This window comes from Prosopis cineraria, unplaced genomic scaffold (assembly GCF_029017545.1).
Source record: "Prosopis cineraria cultivar Desert tree isolate PC_DT_omini unplaced genomic scaffold, ASM2901754v1 PC4, whole genome shotgun sequence".
Taxonomy (NCBI): domain Eukaryota; kingdom Viridiplantae; phylum Streptophyta; class Magnoliopsida; order Fabales; family Fabaceae; genus Prosopis; species Prosopis cineraria.
The window spans coordinates 43,295,222-43,319,262 of NW_026555335.1; the positions used below are offsets into that span (position 1 = coordinate 43,295,222).

At 33.1% G+C, this 24,041-nt stretch overlaps 1 protein-coding gene across 2 annotated transcripts; it reads left to right on the plus strand.

Annotated features, from left to right (window-relative positions):
- Nucleotides 1–17,342: 17,342 nt before the first annotated feature.
- LOC129309346 (putative AC transposase) lies at nucleotides 17,343–22,876 on the plus strand. 2 transcript variants are annotated; one of them, XM_054950899.1, is made up of 5 exons: nucleotides 17,343–17,683; nucleotides 17,978–18,042; nucleotides 19,172–19,393; nucleotides 19,728–20,599; nucleotides 21,838–22,876. In XM_054950899.1, exons 2-5 carry the CDS (start codon nucleotides 18,003–18,005, stop codon nucleotides 22,750–22,752), a joined length of 2,049 nt encoding a protein of 682 aa, XP_054806874.1. In that variant the 5' UTR covers nucleotides 17,343–17,683; nucleotides 17,978–18,002; the 3' UTR covers nucleotides 22,753–22,876. The 2 variants fall into 2 exon arrangements, with proteins under 2 accessions (XP_054806874.1, XP_054806875.1); XM_054950900.1 differs by having other exon boundaries at nucleotides 19,175–19,393.
- The last annotated feature ends 1,165 nt before the right edge of the window (nucleotides 22,877–24,041 follow it).

Genomic DNA, 24,041 nt, shown 5'->3' on the forward strand with positions numbered 1-24,041 from the left:
TTCAATTTTTGGAAGAGAAAATTTTTAGATTTTGATCCCAAAGGCTTTATTCTTGTAAACTTTTATTTCTTTAGATCCTAGGGAGTATGTTTTGAGTTTCTATATAGTGATCTAATATTTTGAGTGGATAATTGGATGAAAAGAGGTGTTTTGGGCACAAAATAAACCCTGAGAAATTGGGTTTTTGCTCTTCAATGGTTTAAGCTTATTGATTTAGTTATAATTTTGCTATTTGAGCCCAATAAGATTTAAATTAAGGTTTGGTTTTCATTATAAGGGCTAATGGTGAAAGTTGGTGACACTAAGTGAAGGTTTTTAATTGATTAAAAAATTATATAAATTGAAAATTAGCCTAGTGATGGCTAATAAATGGTTTTGGTGGTTAAGTGATACTATGTGAATGGTTGGTTTAATATATGGACCATTAGGGTGGATTATGACTCATTGACCTAAATTGTGTGGTATGAGTTATAGTCTTCATTAATGCTATTTGTCATGATAAGTGATGTGGATCACTTATATGTTATAGGAAATTGTTGGTGGAACTTATTGAGAAGTAAGGAACAAGCCGAGCCCTATTTTGTACAAGGAGAACCCTTTTGGTACCAAAGGGTTGAGGTAACAGGGAAATTTATATTTCTTATTACTTTGTTTTAGCTATTTTTGAATAAATATTACTAGTTATCATGCATTACATGTTTTAAAAGATTAAATGTACTTTATAAGGGGTTGTGGGGTACTACTTTGATTATAGTGCAAATATGTTTTCTAATTGTTTAATAACAATGTTTTTATGGAAATGAGATTTATAAATATTATACTACTTTAGAGTGTTGAATGGTCAATACTCAGGAAAGGTAGATAAGAGTAAAAGGCATGATCTCGGTGGGAGTTCACCAATGAGAAGGTGTGGATTTTTGATATTTTATGGCACACTGTCAGTACTCAGTGTTGTCTTACGTATTGTGGGCTCAGTGCACTAAAGTGGTTAGTGTATTGAGTGTTTGACACCTCTCAGTGGGGGAGGGAATCCAACATATGAAGTGTGAGGTTGAGTGCCTAGGCCAAGGTAGCCCTCACATGGAAAGTAAGTTGGGCTGGCTCTAGGAGGGAGTTAGCTTCAACTGCTTAGGATTCACGTCGAAGGGGCATAGGAGGTTCGGTGGATTAGATCATGCTTTAGATTATGTTTTGTGCCTGTGGAGGTACAAGTAGGTATAAGGTTTACCTGCGAGTTAAAGAGTGCCAGGGGGCATTCTGTTGGTCATGAAAGGTCATACCGACCTAGGTCATGCATTCATGCATTTTAAATGGCTAAATTATATACTATGTTGAATTTATTATTCATTTATTTGATTATGGCTTACTTTGTAATAATCAATGTAGATTTCACTGTTACTGAGACTGTGGTTGTCTCACCCCTTTCTTTTCAATATTCTAGGTCCAGGCGAAGGATTCAGTGGTGGACGGGGAAAGGAACAAAGCTAGGGGTTTGCTTGTGATTTGTAAAGAACTGCAACCCCTTTCTTTTGAGCAAATATATTGTAATGTATTTAAGATTAGGGTGCCAGTAGGATATGATTGTGTGTGTGTGTGTGAATATGTGTGGATTGTGTGCTTGTGTATGAATTTTTGTCTGTTTGCAGACTTGTGGCTAGGAAACTTAGTTATGATGTGTGGTTTTGATGGATTTACTTAGTAGACCAAGTTTCTATTACAAGCAGATCTTTATTTTGATATATATGTGATTTTATAAGCAAATGCAAAGTGGTTGCATTGCAAATGGTGTGCTATGGGCAAACATACAGCTTGGATAGAGAGAGTGGGTGCGTGGGCCCCACAAGGAGCTCTGAGCCAAGTGAAAATGTTTAGCATATGTATTTATATAAATACATGGTATTTGGATTGATTTGTGACCACTCTTGTATGATTTGTGCATTTTGGGGGTTTAGGGTCCATTTTGGGAAATGGCACCCGGGTGATCAAATTTTGATGTATGGGGTTTTTCCATCATTTGAATGTTTTATCAGGTGTTTTTAATCATATTTGACGTGTCCAAAGTGTTCTCACATGTTTGTGACTATTAGGATGAGATTTGGACAATTTTGAAAATGGTTTTTACCAAAAAGCTGCACTTTTGCATCTGGGTGTCCAAATCTTAATCCGACCGTTGGATTTCTCTAAAATTTGGGTCACAAGTAAAATCTTTTATAAGCTTCGTGTGGGCTTTAGAATCACGTCGATCGGATATCGGACGGAGAAACGACGCACTTCGAAATTTGGTCTGGAGGTGCTGTCATGACAGCTACAGTGTTGATTTTGTAACCTGCACAAAATTCAATCCGTTCGTTGGATCTTTTCAAAATTTAGTATGCTAATAATATTCTTTGAAAGTGACATGTGGGCTTTGGAATCATTCCGATCGGAGGTCAGATGATGAAATGGTGCACTCCGGAAGTTGGTCTGGAAGTGCTGTCATGACAGCTAAAGTTGGTCCGGAAGTGCTGTCATGACAGCTTTTTTAGCTGTCATGATAGCAAAAATAGTCAATATTTTAACATGTCTAATTTTTAATTCGACCGTTGGATCTTTTTGAAATTTGGTACACTTATAGTACCCTTTGAATGTGACGTGTGAGCTTTAAAATCACTTCGATCGGAGGTCGAATGACGGAACGGCGCCTCCTGGAAGTTGGCCCAGGAGGGCTGTCATGACAGCAATAAATTACTGTCATGACAGCATCTTTTTATTCCATTTTCGTCTAGTTTGCTTCCGTGCGCTATAGGTAGAACCTATAATTATTTTTAAGGTTTTAAATGATTTATTTCTTAAGTTGGTTAGAGGATCAACTCCTTAACCACACTTAGTTTGTTTGAATTATGTGATTTTTGGATAACACTTGAGGCAAGTGTTACAGCCTAACTTTATGATCTCAAGATATAAAGATGGCAGATCAAACAAGATGAATAAGAGTTAACTAAATTTTGGTTAGAGTTAGTTGTCATATGGCAGGAAATTGATCTCAACACAGAATAGGAATGGTCTTGCTCTAATGATGCAATAAGATATAAACAACATATTGAAGATAATCTTGTCTTTTGGTTCTTAGCTAGAGTTGGATGATGTTCATAGCCACATATGGCTCACTCTCCATTACCCTTTACTCATGGTGCTTTTGCCAAGGTTCGTAGAGAGGCTTCTTGTTATAAGGTGATGTTACCTACCTCCTCTCTTGTTCCTCCTCTATTTGAATCTTCTACTTTAGTGAGCAAGTACTCTGATTAAGGATAAAAAGATACAAAAGGGAAAGTTATGTGTGATCATTGTAAAAAGATGAGACTCTCAAATGAAAAGTGTTGGGACCTCCATGGGAAGCCCTCCAATTGGAAACCTCGTAAAGGTAAGTCTCGTGGCTATCAGGTTATATTTGATTTTGCTCTAGATAAATCTGGTTCATTGTCTACTATAGATAAAGACTAATTGAATAAGCTTCTGGAAATGCTCAAGTCCTTACAACTTGGTTAGTTGGTTTTCCAATCTCATAATGCTTCGGTAATTCTCATTATGCATTTAATCTATGTTCTACTAAGTCTAGATGGATTGTTGACTTGAGGGCTTCAGATAATATAATCGTAAATTCTACATTATTTACATCATATTTCCTATGTAGTGGACATAAGAAAATTGATGCAGCCAATAACAACTCTTCCCCTATTGCTAGAAAGAACAATATTACTATTTTTGCATTTTTGAATTTGGATTTTTTCCTTTATGTCCCCTATCTGGCTTGTAATTTGTTGTCTATAAGTAAGTTGACTAAACAAGCTTGTTATAGTGCTCATTTTTTCTCCACTTATTGTATTTTCTAGGATCTCTTATTAAGGAAGATGAATGGTAGTACTGAGGAGAGTGAAGGGCTTTTCTACCTAGATAAATCAACCATGAGTAATCTTTGGTCTTGTATCCTGTATAACCTTGTGTCTACTGAAAATGTTAATTTTTAGTTATGGCATAAAAGAATGGGTCATCCCAATGTCAAATACTTAAGTTTCTTGTTTCCTTAATTTCCATCTAATAAAATTTCTAGTTTTCATTGTGATATTTGTAAATTGGCCAAACATCATTGCTCTTCTTTTTCACATACATGCCGTCTCATCTATTTTCTATCATTCATGGTGATGTATAGGATTCTTCTTATATCCCTAATAGAACTCATGCTAAGTAGTTTGTTACCTTTATTGATTACCATACTCGTATGTGTTGGGTATATTTAATAAAAGATAACTTTGATGTGACATCTATTTTTATTGAATTCTACACCATGGTCCTTAATTAATTTCATATGTCTATCAAAATTCTCCAAACTGATAATGGCACTAAATATCTTAACAAACCTTTTGGTGACTTCCTTAAGTCTAAGGGAATACTTTATAAAACTTCCTGTGCTAATACCCTCAACAAAATAGGATGGTTGAATGAAAGAAAGACACTTTCTTAAAGTTGCTCATGCCCTTATGTTTACCATAAATGTACCTAAATACTTTTAAGGGTATGCTATTTTCACTACCACTTACCTCATTAACTGTATGTCTAGTAAAGTATTATCCTAGTCTACCTTACTTAAGTGTCATCATCAAACATACTCTCTTACTCATATTAAAACAAATCTTCTTTGTTCACCTTCATTCATCTTCCAAACTTAAGTGTGTTCCTTGGCTACTTTCCTCCTACAAAGGATACAAGTGTTTTGACCTGTCTTCTAAGCACCTATTTGTGAGTCATGATGTTACATTCTTTGAACATGAATCTTTTTATCTGTCTCCTTTAATTCAAGGGCAGTACTGGAGTGAATTTCAATCGACCCTTGACCGTGTATATTCTCCTATTGACTCTCTTGACCTCCCTACTTTCATTGAGCATGTGTCTGTCTCTTTTATGCTAGTAACAAAAGAAAATGCAGGTTTAAGGGGAGACAAGGACACAGGTACTAAAGGAAAAGAGATTAAAGTTTACACACAGAAGATGAAGCATGGGATAAAATCTCTCACACCTGAGGTAGTACCAAAATCAAAACCAATAGAAGTTTTTATGGGAGGAAGTCTTAGAGAGAAATATGAGAGTATTAATGAAAACCCCAATATAGGGAAGGCTTCAAAAGAACCAGATGATGATCTAGAATTGCCCGTTACCCTCACGAAGAAACCTTAAACTTGTACACAGTATCCCATTTAGAAATATATGTCATATGAAGCTTTGTCCCTTAGTTAATGAGCTTTTATTACTTATGGAGATGATGTTAGTAATCCTAATAAGATCTATGAGGCCCTCAAAACTACAGGATAGAGGGAGATGTTCTGGAAGAAATGAAAGCACTGGAAAAGAATAGGACTTGAGAGATTGTTCAACAGTTGAGAAACAAGAAACTAGCAAGCTGCAAATGGGTTTTTACCTTAAAGTATAAGGTTGATGGGAATCTTGATAAATTGAAGGCCTAATTGGTGGCAAGAGGATTCATATAGACTTATGGTGTTGATTTTTAGGAAACTTTCACACTAGTGGCAAAACTAAACACCATTAAAGTGTTGTTATCTATAGTAGCCAATCTTGAATGGCCATTACACCAATGGGATATAAAAAATGTCTTCTTAAATGGAGATGTAAAAGAAGAGGTCTATATGACTCTTCTCGTTGGCTTTAGTAAAGGAAAGGGAAACCCAAGCATGCAAATTAAACAAATCATTATACAGTTTAAAGCAATCTCCACAAGCTAAGGTCAATAGATTCTTAAAAGTCTTAAAGTTATAGGGCTAAAAATAAGGACTATTGGATCATACTATTTTTGTCAAAGAAGAGGGATATAAAAAGTGTATCCTCATTATACATGTTAATGATATAATTATCTCTGGGGATCATAGTGAAGAGATAATAAGACTAAAATTTGCTCTAGGGAGAGAATTCAAGGTCAAAGACCTTGGAGATCTGAAGTATTTCTTAGGTATTGATATTGCAAGATTTAAGTAGAGTATTTATGTATCCCAAAGAAAGTATGAACTTGATCTCTTAAAAGAAAATATTCTAGGGTGTAAACCTGTTGAAACCCTTATTATTATTTTGAAGAGGAAGACATCTAGAAGAGAAGAAATCATGTTTGAGGAAGAAGGTAATACTATTGAGGAAGAGGAAGACAAGAAAAAGAGAAACTAGCTGATAAAGTTAGATACCAAAGACTGGTTTGGAAACTTATCTACCTCTTACACATAAGGCCTGACATAGCATTTTCTATGAGTGTAGCTAGTCAATATATGTGCGAACCAAAAGAAAAACATATGGAAGCAGTATACAAAATCCTAAGGTACCTAAAGAGTAATCCTGGAAGAGGCCTGTTGTTTCAAAAACATGAATGAATGAAGAACTATAGAAGTTTATACATATACAGATTAGGGTGGACATCACCCAAATAAGAGATTGACTTCATGATATTGCTTATTTGTATGTGGAAATCTTGTTATTTGGAAGAGTCAAAAACAAAAGGTTGTCTCCAAAAGTAGTACTAAATCTGAATTAAGGGCATTCGCTCAAGGCATAATGGAATAACTATGGTTAAAGAGGATATTAGAAGAAATCCATGTCCAACTTGATCTATCATTAAAACTGTATTGTGATAATAAGGCTGCCATAAGTATGGCCTTGAATCCTATTCAACATAAGAGATCTAAGTATGTGGAGATAAATAGACACTTTATCAGAGAGAAGGTAAAAGATGGAATTATATGTTTAACCTTTCTACCTATAAATCTTTAAGCAACAGATGTGTTGACTAAGAGGTTACACAAACCTGCTTTCAAAAGTTGTATGAGCAAGTTAAACATGATTAGTATCTATGATTCAACTTGAGGAGGATTATGAGAATAGTCAAACTAATATTTAATGTATTTAATATATTTAAATTAGAGAGATTTACTCCTTAGATATTGTGATATGATTAGATAGAATCATGGGAGTTTTACTCCTTAGATATTGTGAGATTTACTCCTTTCTACCTACAAATCTTTAAGCAGCAGATGCGTTGACTAAAGGGTTACACAACCCTGCTTTCGAAAGTTGTATGAGCAAGTTAAACATGATTAGTATCTATGATTCAACTTGAGGAGGAGTATGAGAATAATCAAACTACTATTTAATGTATTTAATATATTTAAATTAGAGTGATTTACTCCTTAGATATTGTGATATGATTAGATAGGATCATGGGAGTTAATACTTTATTTTATTTGATTTTATTTCCTGTATAGTTATCTCTATAACATGTAAATAAGCTCATTGCCTTTGGGAATGCAAGATAATCATGGAATTTTTGATCCAAAATGCCACAACTTTATATGATTAATTTTATACATTAATTATCTATACATAACTTAAAGTTTAAGGGGGTTATTTGTATATCAATCAAAGTTTGGTGGGCTTAAATGCACACAAAAATAAAGTTTAAGGGGGTATATAATTAATGGCTAGGGGTTATTTGTATAAACCTAAAAGCTCAAGGAAGTTTATTTTTAAGTTTTAAAGGCTAAGAGGGTTATTTATACATGATTCAAAGTTTAGAAAAATTGTGTGTAATTTAGTCAAAAGAAAATGAGAAATTCCTAAAGCATAAAATGTCAATCGCTTCCAAATATAATTATCTTGAAAAACGATGGATAAATGAGCAAATTACATCCTAACTTTAGGTTTAATGGCACCATAAATTCTAAACTTATTTATTACGTAAATTATTTACTTAACTTTTAAAAATGGTGCAATTTTATGATAATAGCAAAAAAAATATTTCAAAAAAGTTATGTCACAATTGAAAAAATGAAACCAAAAATATAAAGCTGTCAACATCAAATTTGATGATAATATCACATGATCAAATGAGGATTTTATATACAAATATATGATATGAAAAGTAGATAAAAGGATGATTGGCCAACGCAAAATGTCACTAGCACCAAAACAATTATTTGTCATGTTATGTGGAATAAAATAGTTTGAGTATATAAAACTAACTCAACAGATATGCATTGAAAAAAATGTGTAATTTTGCATTTCCTCAGCTTGTAAAATGAATTATTGAATATCCCAATAATTTCAAAATCATTATATTTTTATGATAATTTTTCTACAAAATATATTGAAGTTAAGGTCTATAAGTACCATATATTTATTTTATGATAATATTTACAAATTTCTCCAATGTTACATTTGCTATAACTTCGAAAACAAAATTAAGTTCCAACAGGTAGGCCAATAGATATTGAAATGGAGATTTTATGTTATATGAAATCATTATATTAGGTCATTTTGTTCAGGATAAATTGAACATTCAAATACAAAATGTGTGTGCGTATCATTGTCGTTTTTAGAATAATTTTTCTTTTGTTACTTCCACAGTATATAAGACAAACAAGGTACAAATCTAAAAGAATATTAGAAGAATATGTATGATGAAAATGCATTATCCATAGTTTCACTAAAAAGAAGATTTACATGAAAAAGTACTGACAACAATTATATTTGAGAAATTATTATTCTATATTAAGGTATAATAATAAGAAGTGATGTAATTATCAAGAGGGTTAAATTGACATCATCATCAAAGGGAGTGAAGTTCATTATGCCCTCTTTTTTCCTTAACTAAAGTTTTGTCTCATAGGATTTTTTTGGTAAAGTTTTTAATGAGATAGTGTAACACCCTCAAATTTACAAACCGATTTTTCGCAAATTATTAATTCAATAAATTATTTTTTTTCATTGAACCCTTATCATACCCTTATCATGGTAGAAAAATTTCTACCATGATGCATCCAAGACAATATATCACAGGTCTTAAAATATCTCAAAAAGCAATTAGAACCATGAGGGACAGACAAGATCCTCATGTCATGATATTCAAATCAGATCATAAATTAAGAGGGACAGACATAATCCTCTTGGTCATATAAATACTTTTAATAAAAAAGATTAGAGTTTACATGCTTCACAAAAAAGATATGTCCTAAGTTGGCACAAGATACATTGTATAATCTAAAATAAGAGGCAACGTAAAAGATAGTGTCTCATACACTATAGTTACACCTCTGGTGCTTTCTCGGTCGGACTCGCTCCTATAAAAATATTAACCACGGGGAATGAGACTTAAAAGTCCCAGTAACTAAAAATTAATATGTAATGATGCATGTGGATGTAACTAATCATGCGATTGCTAAGTGGGCACACAAAATATTTAACCGAACAATACTTTCAAACAAACTGAACAAGTATTTAATTTGCATGACTGCACCTTATATCCTCCTTTCGCCATGCTCAGACGCCAAATCACCCGGCCAAAAGTGAGTTGGACCAAGTGACACGTCACTCATTGGGTCCAATGAGGGCTTACTATGTGGTAATAATTAACTGAACAGAAATTCCCATTAACACCATACATTAAAATACCCTGACAAGTCATGCATCATTCAAATATCCAAACAAGAATATATCCGAACAATAATATCTCATCATGATAAACAAAAATAAATTTTTAACCCACTTGGCAATAATTTCAAACAAGTATATACAGTATTTATTTTCAATAATTCATAATTTTTTCCAAACAATAAAATAACACATAACCATTCACAAACACACCCATCACAACACATTAATAATGGTTACCTTGTGTCTTGAATAACAAGTTCCCCTTCACAACTCCTTTTTCACCACTATCTTTGTCAATATAATCTACATAATTATTTCACAATACTATATATTAATTTTACATTAAAATAAATAACTCTAATTTAAATAGTTAGAAAGTCTTAGATCTATAATCCATATTAACACTAATTTAAGATTTATGCCTCATTTAACTTTTCAAATTCTTTTTTAAAATTCTCGTACCCTAATAAACTATTTTTTTATTCTCAAATCACTTCTAGTATCACAATTTCATCCTTATATATTCTAAAAATTTGTCCAAAAATAAATTAAATTTTAAAATTATCCTGAAGCCTCAAATCACCTTTCTATAACCTCAAAAATACCTATTCATACTTAAATAAATATTTAATAATTATAGGTTTATCCCTACATCTCAGATTCCACATAAATTCAACCATATAGATCTAGATTTTAACTCAAAAATTCTTAAACATGAGTTTCAACCTCAAGAAAATATTTTATAATATTTATTATATCCCTAAGAGTTTTAACCTATATTTTTAATCCATCATATCATCAGATGAACTATCCTATAGAAAAAATCCTAATCAAAATATTTACTCTATACTACAAAATAATCATATCACTAGAAAGCTAATATTATTTAGAAAAATAACTATAAAATTAATTTTGTAATTAAATAAATTTTTAAATGCTAATCTAAACAGGAAAGTTAGAACATACCTGAAGAAAAAGGAAATAACCCCCCCTTGCGAGAAAACGTCGAGCAACATGAGAGGAAGAGAGAAAAATAATATAAAAATGGGATTGTGAGTCTCAAAATTATATTAAAAAAAACTATAGGTTTGAATTTAATTATTCAAACCTTTGGGCCAAAAGTTACAATTTTCTCTAAATTGCATCTTAGCCTCTCATGCTTCTCAATGCAGACACCCCCTCCTTTTTATACATGAAGGCACCTCTTCTCTTCCCTCATCTAACTAATGTGGGACTTAGAAACAACAATCTTCCACCCCCCTTTTTTTGTTTCTTCTACCTTCTCTTTTTTTTTAAACACACACATAAAAAAAATTATTTATGTATTATATCTTAACTAAATATTGCTCATGTGGTTTTAAATTTAAATTTTTAAATTCATAATTAAATACCTAATCATAATATTATTTCTAAATAACCTCAAATAATATAAATTCCTATTATTATCATTTTTTCTTCCTCAAAACCTAAATTCCACAATTTTTTTATTATATAAAAATCAGGATGTTACAGATAGTTTCAATATGTATTGTGTATTCTTTTTCCTTCATTAGTTTTTGTTCCATTGAATTTTTCTAATAAGGTTTTAATGAGGCATAATATTTTGTTTATAGACATCTAAGGGGGATTGTTATAAACATTACAATATTAAGTGTGAATATCCATAACCTTATGAGAGTTGTCCTTTGAAATATTCTTCAATTAAAACTAGATAACCTACAATATGAATAGCTTCTTGGGAGTTTTCTATAATTAATACATATTCCCTTTGTTTTTGTATATAAGGGGAAAAAAAAACTGTATCACACAGATTAAGAATGTTGGTTAACCATAATAATTATATCTGAAAATAAAAAATTAAACTAAAATGTCTTATGTTAATCAACATAAGCATGCATCAATTATTTCTCTTTAATGTAAAATATGAGGAGTAATTTAAAAAATGTGTAATAAATGCTTATTAAAATAGGTAATTTTGCTTATATAAAAAAATAATTAAAAAGTGGTAGTTTTTCAGACAAATAAAAACAAAGAAAGTATGTTATATATTCTATAATTATATATATTTGTTTTTTGTATGTAACTCTTGCAATAGAATTTAAAGATTTGTAGTTTCTAAATAGTGGGCATATATCAAGTGATTGTAAGCTTGAAATGAAATATAATCTCTCCCAATATTCCTCCTTTAATTCCTTATTGTCTTGTTCATTTCTCTCATACCAATCTCTTATATTCTGCTTATTTTTATAACATCATTCTTATTTAAGTGGGATTATTAAAAAAAATAATATGATAGAATACCAGGAGGTATAAAATATGGAATTTTATATTGGTATCATATCAATTGAGTCATTCCCCTCCATCTATCATAAAACAAGAAATAAATTTTAATTTAATAAAGTAATAATTGTTGTAAAATGTGTGGAAAATTAAAATTTTAATAATCAATAATAATTAATAATTTGGGCAGACAAGATAACAAGAGGAGTGAGGTGATAGATGGGTTGGAAATTAATCAAATAGTTGAGCGGAGACGTAAACCGTAAACTCGAAGCTCGCTCGAATTGATTGAAGTTTGTAATTTTAGAGTTAATCATGAACTCGTATGTATGATACTATAATCGAAGTAACCACGTTGAGGTTGAGCCAGCTAATAAATTATCTATATATATATATATATATATATAATACTATTTTCAACATGAGTTTCGAGGATATGATTCATTAGAAATTTGTCGGTTTTTTAAAAAATCATTAGAAATTTATAATTTAAATTTTCGCACTATACTTTCGCTATCTCTAGATATAGGTCCCAAGTTTTAGAATTTTTTGTGTGTCTAAATATAAGTTTTAATCTAGATATAGATTTTTAGGTATAATCAGTACATGTTTTTAAATTTATCTTTTATTAAAAAAAATTTAAATTACCGATCCCACTTTTTCTTTCCGCAGCTGCCTATCCCACCTTTAATTGTTAAAGAAACACTCCTTCTTGTACCATTCAAGCAAGGTAAAAATAAAAATAAAATCTAATTTTACAAATCACACAAACCTAATTATTCTTTAATTTGTGTAATTTTTTAGGATAAAGGTATATTTTTATTTTTAAAGTATTCTTCGATGAGCATCTAACATTTTAAATTATTGGTTGGAGTAATTTTAACTTAAATTATTTAAAATGAATCATTTTTGCTTTTGCCATCAAATTTCCAATGTTGACTATTAACAAATACTAACTGAAATTCTAATGTTGACCGTTATAGAAATTTAACGACAAGGGCAAAAATATTTTATTTTAATTATTTTAAAGATAAAATTATTTTGGCTAATAGTTTAGAGTGTTGGATGCACTTCAAAGAATATTTTAGAGGCAAAAATGTATCTTTACCTCTTTTTTAAAAAATTGGAATTTATATCAAGGGAATATTACGACTAAACTAAATTATATAGGGTTAAAGGGTAAAAATATATTGGAACGTTTTCAAAAGAGGCGTCTAATATTTTAAAATTTTTTTAAAGCAATATTGCCCTAGTACTTAAAAAAAAAAAAGCAATTTCACCCTCCAATCAATATTGACTATTTGTTGATCATTAGTTAAGTTTAATTATTAGGTGGCTGGCATTTAAGAAAAAAACAAATCCATTTCTTCTTCCCTATTTGTCATCGCATCACTGAGACAAAAAGAGGAAGCCTCAAGGGCCTTGCCACTCTTCCTTTTTGTTGCTGGTGTGTAAGTAGGTGTCATCAAACAAGGTTGAGCTTCTTGTTGGAGCTTCAATCAGAGCTCAAGAGACAGAGAGACATGCAAGATTAGGTTGATCAAACCTAGTTTCAATTTCAGGGAGTACACGATGGACAAGATCAAGTTGGCCATCAACAACTTCTCCAACTGGCTCCTGTTGAAGTCCAATATCTATCTTTTTGTGTTGTTATGGTTTTTTATGAAAGATTTCATCTACCTTCTTTGTATCAATTGGATTTCAATTTTTTATTGTACATTAATTTTCAATTAGCAATAAACTAGTTGAAATTTTAAACAAGTTGTAAAGTTTTTTTCTATTTGTTTTGCTTTCCTTTGTTCCGCTTCCTTTCAAAATTTTAATTCAAGCTTTTCTTTGTTCTGCTTCTATTTATATTTGATGCATTTAACTAGCTCTATTTATTGCCTAATCCATTCATTCTCATTACTGGATTCACTGTTTCATTTTACTATTTCGATCTAAAGAAACATAGGATCAATTAGACTTGATTTCTCAGTGATTACTTCACTTTTGATTCTACAATCTCTTCTTCTAGGTTGCTATACCTTCTAGGGAAGAAGAGGTTGGAATTTGGAAGTATTTGCACTCAAATTGTGAATTTGGAGGCTCAGGCTCAACTCAACTTAATTGGCTTTAAAATAATTAAAAAAATATTTATGAAGTCTTAGCTACTAAGTCAAGACCATCCGTACTCCACCCATAATGAGTGGCCATGATAGAGGAAGCGCTTCCTAAATTCAAGGAAACTAACGATCATAGGGCTTGAGCACTAAGCCAGGATCATTTATAAATAGAGGAGCCCTCTTTTAACAAGGAAGATCATCAGCATCAACAAACTATTAACCTCAGACCCCGTGTCTACAACTTTATTTTATTTTTCCTTTTATCATGTAGTTTTAGTTTTTTATTTTTTTGTTGTACGGTTGGCATAGCCCTCCACCTCTTTCTTTAATTAATGCATCTTTGCTTCACTGCATCTACATTAATTTTCTTCACTTCGCACGCTCACATTCAGGTAAACTGTGGCAAGGGAGCTCGGGTTCCTTGTGTTTGATTAAAAGTCAGGTTCTTTTATCCTTTTGAGACCTCATGTCTCTAGTACACCTCATGACACTCCTTTTTATTTTTTTCAAACAATTTTTAGCATGCCCGGTAGGACACATGTGAACGGAATGCCTAAGACACGTAAGGATCAATATGTTGTTGGAAAGAATAGACTTGAGTCTTATGACTCAAAGAATTTGGCTGCACATTGAAAATGTGAAGTATGAGCTAACCAAAGGCAAATAGCTATGTTGTAAACTCTGAAGGATGGGTTAAGGAATATTTTTGCTATGTTGTCTAGACCATCATTAGAGCAAGCTCTAATTGGCTCACACCTTTAAAGAATAAATGGACTTGGGGGGCAGTCTCCTAATATGCCCTTCAATCAGAAGATCAACAATGAGGACCGCTATAACATCTCTCAAAGGATAAATGGCGGGTCCAATTCAATAGCAGACTTACTCAGCCACAAGGGTTGGAGCCACAGGGGCTAGCACTAGAAGGGTCAGAGCTATTGGGGTCAGCACCAAAGGGGCTGGAGCCACAAGGCCTAGTAAAGCCAGTGGTGCCAATACTAGAGGGGCCGAGCCATTGGGGCCAGCACTAGAGGAGCTGGAGCCATAAAGGTTAGTGGAGTTATTGGGGCTAGCACTAAAAGAGCCAAAGCCATTGGGGCCGAAGTCACAAGGGCTAAAGTAAAAAAAGTGAGCTTTGCAAGGGTGTTTTCTATAAGAGCTCTCTCCTAAAGGGCTCTCTCCACAAGGGAAAAAGTCACAAGGTCAAGCTCCGCAGTAACTAGGTTTTATAAAACCAATCTTTAAAGTCTAAAAAACTTGGAGGCCCAATTCTAGAACTAGCTCTTGATGTCCCAAACCTTGAGAAACTTTATCTTAAGCTAAACCACATGGTCCTTAATCCTCAATCACAAATGTGTCCTTTAAGAAAAGAACCAGATCAACCATCAATCAAAACGAGAATGAGTTGATCCTCTAAGACATATCCATACAAAATTGGCCTATAAAGGCTTCAGCCAATTTGCATGCGGGAGGTATTGTTTGCACTCAAATTGTGAATTTGGAAGCCCAAGCTCAACTTAACTTAATTAGCTTTAAAATAATTAAAGAAAATATTTATGAAGCCTTAGCTACTAAATTAAGACCATTCGCACTCCACCTATGATGAGTGGCCATGATAGAAGAAGTGCTTCCTAAATTCAAGGAAACTGGTGATCATAGGGCTTGGGTACCAAGCTAGGATCATCTATAAATAGAGGAGCTCTCTCTCAACAAGGAGGATCATCAACATCAACAAACTATCAGTCTTAGATCTCATGTCTGCTACTTTATTTTATTTTTCCTTTTATCATGTAGTTTTAGTTTTTATTTTTCTGTTGTATGACCGACATAGCCTGTCATTTCTTTCTTTAATTAATGTATTTCTGCTTCCCTACATCTACATTAATTTTTTTACTTCGCATTGTCACATTCGGATAAACTGTGAAAAGGGAGCCTGGCTTCCCCGCATTTGACTAGAAAGTCAAGTTCTTCCATCCTCTTAAGACCCTGTGTCTCTAGCACATCTCGCGACACCCTCTTTTATTTTTGCTGAATAAGAAGTATCTTGCTTGACAAATCTGAGGAATGAGAGGCAATCCACTAAGAGTGGTGAATGTGTGCTGGATGCGAGAAGCCTCTAAGAGTAAAGGATGATGAAAACAAAGACAATGAGAACCTTGTTAGGCATGGAACGTATTAGGTGTAATTTTTTTTAATCTTTTAAAAAATATCTGTTGGCTGCCACCTTGACAATTAACAGTCAACCCTAATGGGAGGGTGAAATCGCACTATATTTTTAAGTTTTAGGTCAATAATAAGTGTCCCTCATGAAAAAGTTTTAAGGTATTTTACCCTTTAAGCCAACTATATATAACCAATTGGGTTAGAGAAAGGGCTAATCTTTTATAATATTTGAATCCTTGAGAGAAGTGCTCATATTTATGCCCACATCTAATAAGAAGATATTTGTGAGCTATTAACAAAATAAATTATAATCCCTCCGATCCAAAAATATAAACACTCTCTCCTATTTAATCCTGGTCCAAAATACTCCCTTTATTTTCAAATATAAGAAAAAATAATCAATTGACACACAGTATAATAATTGATTAAGTATAATTATTATATATAAAATAAAAAAATGGACTAGATTATTCTTATAATTAATGCAATAAATTTGTCTGGCGAAGATGAAGATTGAGTTTATGACAGTTTCAAAAAATGTGATAAATGTTTTTTGAAATTTATAGTTTTGTTTACGAACACAAACACAAAAGCATATGATAGTTTCTTTTATATTTGAAAATAAGGAGATTAAAAACAATTTAGTATTTATAAATTTTTTTCTATTATACCCTTTACATGTATTAATCTAGGTTCTTGCATTTTTAAATTTATGACTATTTTTCATTCATCATAAATTAGAACTAAGGATAAAAAGGGAAAAATAATGCATATTTTTATGAAAATAAAAATAAAAAATTTATCTAGCGAAGATGAATATTGAGTTTATGAGAGACAGTTTCAAAAAATGTGATAAATGTTTCTTAAAATTTATAGTTTTGTTTATGAACACAAACACAAAAGTACATGATAGTTTCTTTTATATTTAAAAATAAGGAGATTGAAAACAATTTAGTACTTGTAAATTTTTTTCTATTATACCCTTTACATGTATTAATCTGGATTCTTGCATTTTTAAATTTATGACTATTTTTTTATTCATCGTAAATTAGAACTAAGGATAAAAAGAAAAAAATAATGCATATTTTTATGAAAATAAAAATAAAAAATTTATTAATATGTGATTATTATGAAAGGCCGCTTTGAACTTGATGGTGCGCGCGCGTGTACACATATATACATATACATATAAATAGAAATAGATGGATAGATAACTAAAACTCAGCGACATGGTCAAAAAAAAAAAAAAAAAAAAAACACAAACACCCAAACTAATGAACTATGGTTAACTTTTTAACTTGAATGGACAAACGAAGCTGACCATTCAGCAACTCATCTCTGCATCGCATTTCCACTCCACCCCATCGACCCGGCTCACTTCTTTCCTCTCTGTACGCGTCGCTCCTTTTGTCTTTCCTCGCTCACTCTCCCCTCTCGGCTCATCAGATCCGGCTTCAGATCCACGCCGATCTTCCCTCCTTTAGTTTTTTCAGTTTCCTTCTCCCTCCATTTCTCTCTCCTCTTCCCCCCGTCCCCCCACCCCATTCTTACCAAACTTCTTCGGCTGAATTTTACACACATTCTTTTCTGACTTGCTCTCAGTGCCTTGAACAAGTTTCTCGCTCCTTTCTAGTTTTCATCAGCCTCTCCTACGTCCCCCATTTCTCATGAATTCTGGGGTGAGCAAATTCCTTCCTACTGTTGCTCTTGTCTTTCTTGTTCGGATATTCTCTACTCCATTTGAACCAGAGTCTTGCTCTACTTTAGCTCGCCTCTGTTGCCTGTGTTCCGCTTTTCAATTTTTTTTCTTCTGTTTTTCAAATTTTCATTAATCATTGTTTTTCTTACGGCTTTTCCTTTGGATGATGTTTTATCTTTTATCTATTTCTGCTGATGGCTGCCATGTCTTTCAGAATTCTTAACCTTTCCTTTTGTTCTCTTGTTAGACTTAATTGCTTTTGCCTTTTCTTCAGACCGGTGGCAGCGGGTGGTAATCGCATGGACTGGAGTGTAAATAGCCAGTATAGAAGTTACAAAGGTTCCTGAAACCACTTACCCTGTTTTCATTGGTCTTTCTCGTTTATAGTCATTGTATACTCTGGACTCTGGCCGTTGCTTTATGCTCGTCCTTTGTTTATTTAGCAATTTTTAAGTTTTGATAACCGATGTACAATCAAAATACTTGATTTCCCAACTTATAATTAGGTTATAGTCTGGCAGTTTGACGTAATTCAAGACATCCGTCCTGGAACATTATAACTAATAACCTGCCTGAACGTAGGAATAATGACCACAATCTTAAGGTTTTGGTTCTAAAACTTTTTCCCCCTTTCTTGGCTTCATTAGTATTGCGATTCTTTAGTGTATTTGTATATTTTAATTTCATTCTTTTACTCCTAATTTGTACAATATTCGTCTTTTTTCACCACATCCTTCAGGGAGCAAATTTAAACAAATCTGAGTTGTGGGACCAAAATGATAGTTAAACTTACTTTAAAATGGCATTTTATTTGAGGACATGCTAAGTCAGTACTGTCTCATTGGATTTGTCAAAAATGGTTTGCATCTAATAACTTTTGATGAATAACTTTCCATTGGCACTTCTGGCTATCTCGATGGAAGTGGCAAGAATTTAGAATTGTATTTTCGCATGGGAGAAAAGCCATGTCCTCACCATAAGAAACGTATTCTGTGAAAAGTTCTTCTTCTTCTTCTTGTTTTTTTTTTTGGTTGCTTAAGTAAAAGAACCTTTACACTAGACTAACGTCATATTGGCATTGTAAGACGATATATGTTATATGAACTGCAAAAATAATGGAAAAAGTTGTTAAGAAATCTATTTGTCATTTTAACTTGCTACAGTAGTCTGTGATCCGTATTAACTTTGAAAATGGTTGATTTATCTCAAGTTATTTATACATGTCTTAAAGGTTTTAGGTGTCTCATTGTTTGAATATATTAGCACCCATGTCCAGCGAAGCTGAGAAATTTTGCTTTTAGGCTGATCATATTTATCATGATATTCAAAACCTAGGATAATGAAGTGATTTTCTGCATTTTTTTGTGTTCTTTACTGGTTCAAATATAAAAATTTGACTTTTGTTATTTTCCTTTTTCAAAACTTAATGCATCCTATGACCCTTTAAGCTCTTTTCTGCTCCATTCAGTAGATGATCATAAATCAATGATGGAGGTGGCGCTCATTCCAAACATGGATCCTGTAAATATTGGCCTCGGCTCTTCAGAAAAGGCAAATCCTATAAATTCAGTGAAGCCAAGAAAGAAAACAATGACATCAGTTTATCTTAAGTTCTTTGAGACAGCTGCTGATGGGAAGACCCGGAGATGCAAGTTTTGTGGACAAACATATTCCATTGCAACTGCCACAGGTAGTTCTCATGTGCTGTTTTCTTTCATTGATATTATGACCTATCCTTTCTTTTCTAAATATCATGTGTCTTTTCCTATTTCTGAGGTTTGTCACAACATGCCTTAATCTGTTGCATCAAGCCAAGCCAAGGAATTACTCATTAAATTTCTTATCCCGAGGAGATATTGAGAAGTTTTTGACATTATATTGTGTGAATATTTACCATAAGTTCCTTCCAACTTCTTGTTTCAGTGTATATTTTAAGCCGCACTAATTTTTAATTATATCAGCGATATACTGAAATCCTCAATGCTAGCTTCTGAATATATACTAACTTTTCTTTATTTCTGAAGGCAATTTGGGAAGGCATCTTACCAATCGCCATCCGGGGTATGATAAGTCAGGCGATGTGGTCAACAATCCAGCAATTCAACCTACTGCTGTAGCCAAGAAGACTCAACCTCAAGGAAAAACAAACCAGGTTGATTATGATAATCTGAATTGGTTGCTCATTAGGTGGCTTGTTACAGCTTCTCTGCCCCCATCAACTCTGGAGGAGAAGTGGCTAGTGAATTCCTTTAAGTTTCTAAACTCATCTATACAACTCTGGCCGTGTGAGAAGTACAGATCTGTGCTTTTTGAAGTTTTCAGAAGCATGAAGGAAGAAGTGAAAGCGTTTTTAGCACAAGTTTCTACGAAGTTCTCCATCACAGTTGATTTCTGGACTTCTTTTGAACAAGTCTTTTATATGAGTGTCACTTGTCAATGGATTGATGAAAACTGGTGCTTCCAGAAAGTGCTTCTGGATATTTGTCGCGTACCTTCCCCTTATGGGAGTACGGAAATATATCACTCCCTCATTAAGGTTCTTAAAATGTACAATATTGAAAATAGAGTCCTCTCATGTACCCATGATAATAGTCAAAATGCCATTCACGCCTGCCATACTTTGAAAGAGGACTTGGATGCTCAGAAGATAGGGCCATTCTGTTATCTCCCCTGTGCTGCTAGAACTTTGAGCTTGGTTATAGATGATGGTTTGAGATCCACAAAGTCCATAATTTCTAAGATCCGGGAATTTGTAATAGAATTGAATGCCTCATCAGAGATGGCTGAGGATTTTATTCAAATGTCTATGGCCTATCAAGAAGGTACTTGGAAATTTCCTCTAGATGTTTCCGCAAGGTGGAGCGGAAATTACCAGATGCTTGACATTGTTTGCAAGGTATCTTGTTATCTTTGACAACTACTTTAATAATGGACATGAAGATCCCTATAAAACTTGCAGATATTTCCAAGGAATCATATGGGAAATGTTAATTGTGAAGCAAATGAAAGTTCTTCTCCAATGAACTTGTATTCTATTAAATTCCTGTTTGCAACATATTTACTCAGTCTATGACAGTAATCAGGAAGTAGTAGGGAGAATGAAAAAAAAAAAAAAAAAAGAAAAGAAAAGAGAGAGAGATTGATTGTTATCTTTATAGTGCCAATATTTTCGCAGTCAAAACTATCAACGATTTCATGCTTGTGGTTTCTTATGCTTATGGTGTCGGAAAACAGTTCAGAATTACCTGATTTTTCCAGGTAAAGTGGCCCTTTAAATAAATAAGTAGAGGACACGTGCTAGTACTACTTTAGTCAGGTCATTTTAAAGATTTAGCTATTACTCTGTGTCCGCCAAGATTTCAATTTTGTTATAGTTATTAGTAGTGCTTTATTTAATCTTGATAGGGTTTACATGTGATTCATTTATATAAATTGGTTGAGCTGTGTATGATTGGTATTTCATCAAAAAGTGTCAAAAACTTAATAATTTTGATAGAAAACCTAAAACTCACGTTAAGGAAAATCAGCAGGCAGTAATATTAAATCTTCATCACACCTTTTCCATGCTAAGCTTGGGAATAAAATAAATAATCCTTGCATTCTTAATTATTGTCTATGAAACACTGGCACTTCAAGAAAGGGGCTGTCTTTTTGGAACTTGACATGCCTCTTAAATGCACCTTTTACATACTAGTTGATGTACTTATGTTTTTATCAATCTCTGCGCACCTACCTGTTTGTGTATTATTGAAACGTGTCCAAGATAGATATATATATATATATATATATGTATATATATTCCATGTGCCCTTATATTATGAATAATGTGATTTTGTTGGTGGCTTTGCTCTCTAAAAATGGATTTCTAGCCAAGGATAATAATCAAGTGGAAACTCGTATCTGGTGTTCATTTTAAGCTTATTGCAGTGTATTTTCTTTAAAAGATTTATAGGAAAATTGTGGTTTTTCTGCCCATGATTGTAGTCTGCGTGTTGTAAGAAATGGTAGATTAATAGCCTGGCTACGGAAATTTTCTTTTAACTATGACTAGGTACCATGTAATGACATTCTTGTGAATCTGAAACGTGCCTTTTGAATTCAAAGTAATAAAATAGGGTTATATTTATGATGCAGGGGGGTAAATCTATGGATGCAGTTATTCGTAAATACGAGGAGACTCTTGGTAGTAGGATGGCGCTGAACTCAACCGAAAAAAGTGTAGCTAGTGTCGTGCATCAGTATTTGGAGCCATTCTACAAGACCACGAATAACCTATGCACAAGTAAGGTGCCAACAGTTGGCCTCGTCCTTTTCTTCATGGATCACATCTCAGAAACAATTGCTAACTGCAGAGAATCCCGTCACAGCCCAGAGTGGCTAAAAAGTGCTGCAGAAGAAATGGCTAAAAAGGCCAGAAGTTACATTAATCAGGTTTGCAACATATTCACATATATGACAGCAATTCTAGATCCTCGAATTAAGGGAGAGCTAATCCCCGAGGGCTTAAACTCAGATAGTTTTCTAGAGGAAGCAAGAACCCATTTTACAAGAAATTATTCTACCACACATTTCTCATCCATAAGTGCTGGATGTAGTACTCAGGAAATTGAAGATGGGGCTGTTTCCTTTGCAGAGGAGATAGCACGCAAGAAACGACGTGCAAGCATGAGCTCTGGCACTGATGAGCTCAGTCAGTATCTTTCGGAAGCTCCAGCTCCAATACCAACAGATGTTCTGGAATGGTGGAAGGTCAATAGCACCCGCTATCCACGGTTATCTGTGATGGCTAGAGATTTCCTGGCTATGCAGGCTACTTCAGTTGTGCCTGAGGAACTTTTCTGTGGCAGGGGTGATGAGATCAACAAGCAACGGTTCTGTATGTCACATGATAGCACACAGTATATTTTTTGTATCAAGTCATGGATTCAGGTAGGCATCAAGTTCAAGTTGAAATCCACTGAAATTGATTACGAGAGGTTAATGGACATGGTAGCTGCAGCTGCTGCTATCGATAGTGGCAGTACTGCTTCAGACAAGAAGCAAAAATGACCCGGTGAAATGGCAATAAAATGATGTTATTGTAGATTTTATCTCAACAATGTTAATTGTAATTTATCATCTTAGAAAAGGAAATTGGGCGTTCGATTCTGGAACGCTAGTCATATTTGTGAAATTAGCACACTATAGTTCGTAGTACAGCTTATAATTTTTAATAAGTATCGAGAGAATCAGACCAAACTCGACAATTTGACTCGTTGAACCGAAAAATGGTCATATATGTAATATGTCCGGTCTTGTGTAATGAGAAAACGGGAGAGGAAGAAACCAAAACAGATCAAACCGGTAAAACGACGAGTCCGCCAGTCAAAGAAGTCATATATTCAATTTATATTTTTAAAATTTTTTAGGTAGTATTTGGATTGATATATGAGAAAATGACATTCAAGGACCATTGTGCAATATTTATATCACACAAGGATTAAATGATTTCATATTTTTATTGCAGTCTTTTAATCCTTCTTACATATGAATTTTATAAGGGAAAAATTGAAATGTCCCTCAGAATGTTGGAAATGTGTTCCTAGCTGAAAGAGATCTCAGTCAAAGCTTTTCTCTATTTTCCTTCTATCTCAACTAGCTTTGCAAGTGAAGTAGGATAGCTTGTAGATGAAAAAATCTAGAATCATCCATTATTACCTTACATTATTGTCTCCTTAAATGTTCTCATTATTCTTTCTAATGAATAATGTTTTGGCATGAATACTACATGACATGGAGATCGCTATCAAAGCAAGTTGAGTGCATCGGAATGGCCAAACTCTTTTCTCCACATTGAGGTAATTAATGCAACTATCTTTTCGACCCTATCTCCCACGTTCTTCATTGTCAGTGCGTAAAGTTGCGTGTCGTGTGTGTGTAATGCGTAGCATTTAACAACAGTTGGGAAGTCAAAGTGAAATTGAATGTATTAGATGCATTAAACGTGAGTTGCATGTGCCCTTTACAAAGCATCCTTTTGAAATGTGTTTTATGTTGTGTTATCAAAGTTGTAACATGATATTGTTAAAACAAAAAGTTTAGTTGTTAAATAATGAATTGTTTTTTTAGAATATGCTTGCTTGAAGCCTTAGAAGTTTGGAATTGTTTACTTTTGTGTTGTTAGAATAGTAATACTTTATTGTTAATATATGATTTGTAATTGTTAAACCAGAATTACAATTAATTTTGTATGACTAATGTCATGTAAGCTTTTCTGCATTAATTTAAGGTTTTAACCTTACATGATCAATGGTAAACATTCAAGGGAAGAAATTATTTTGTTTTTTCTATCATGGTAG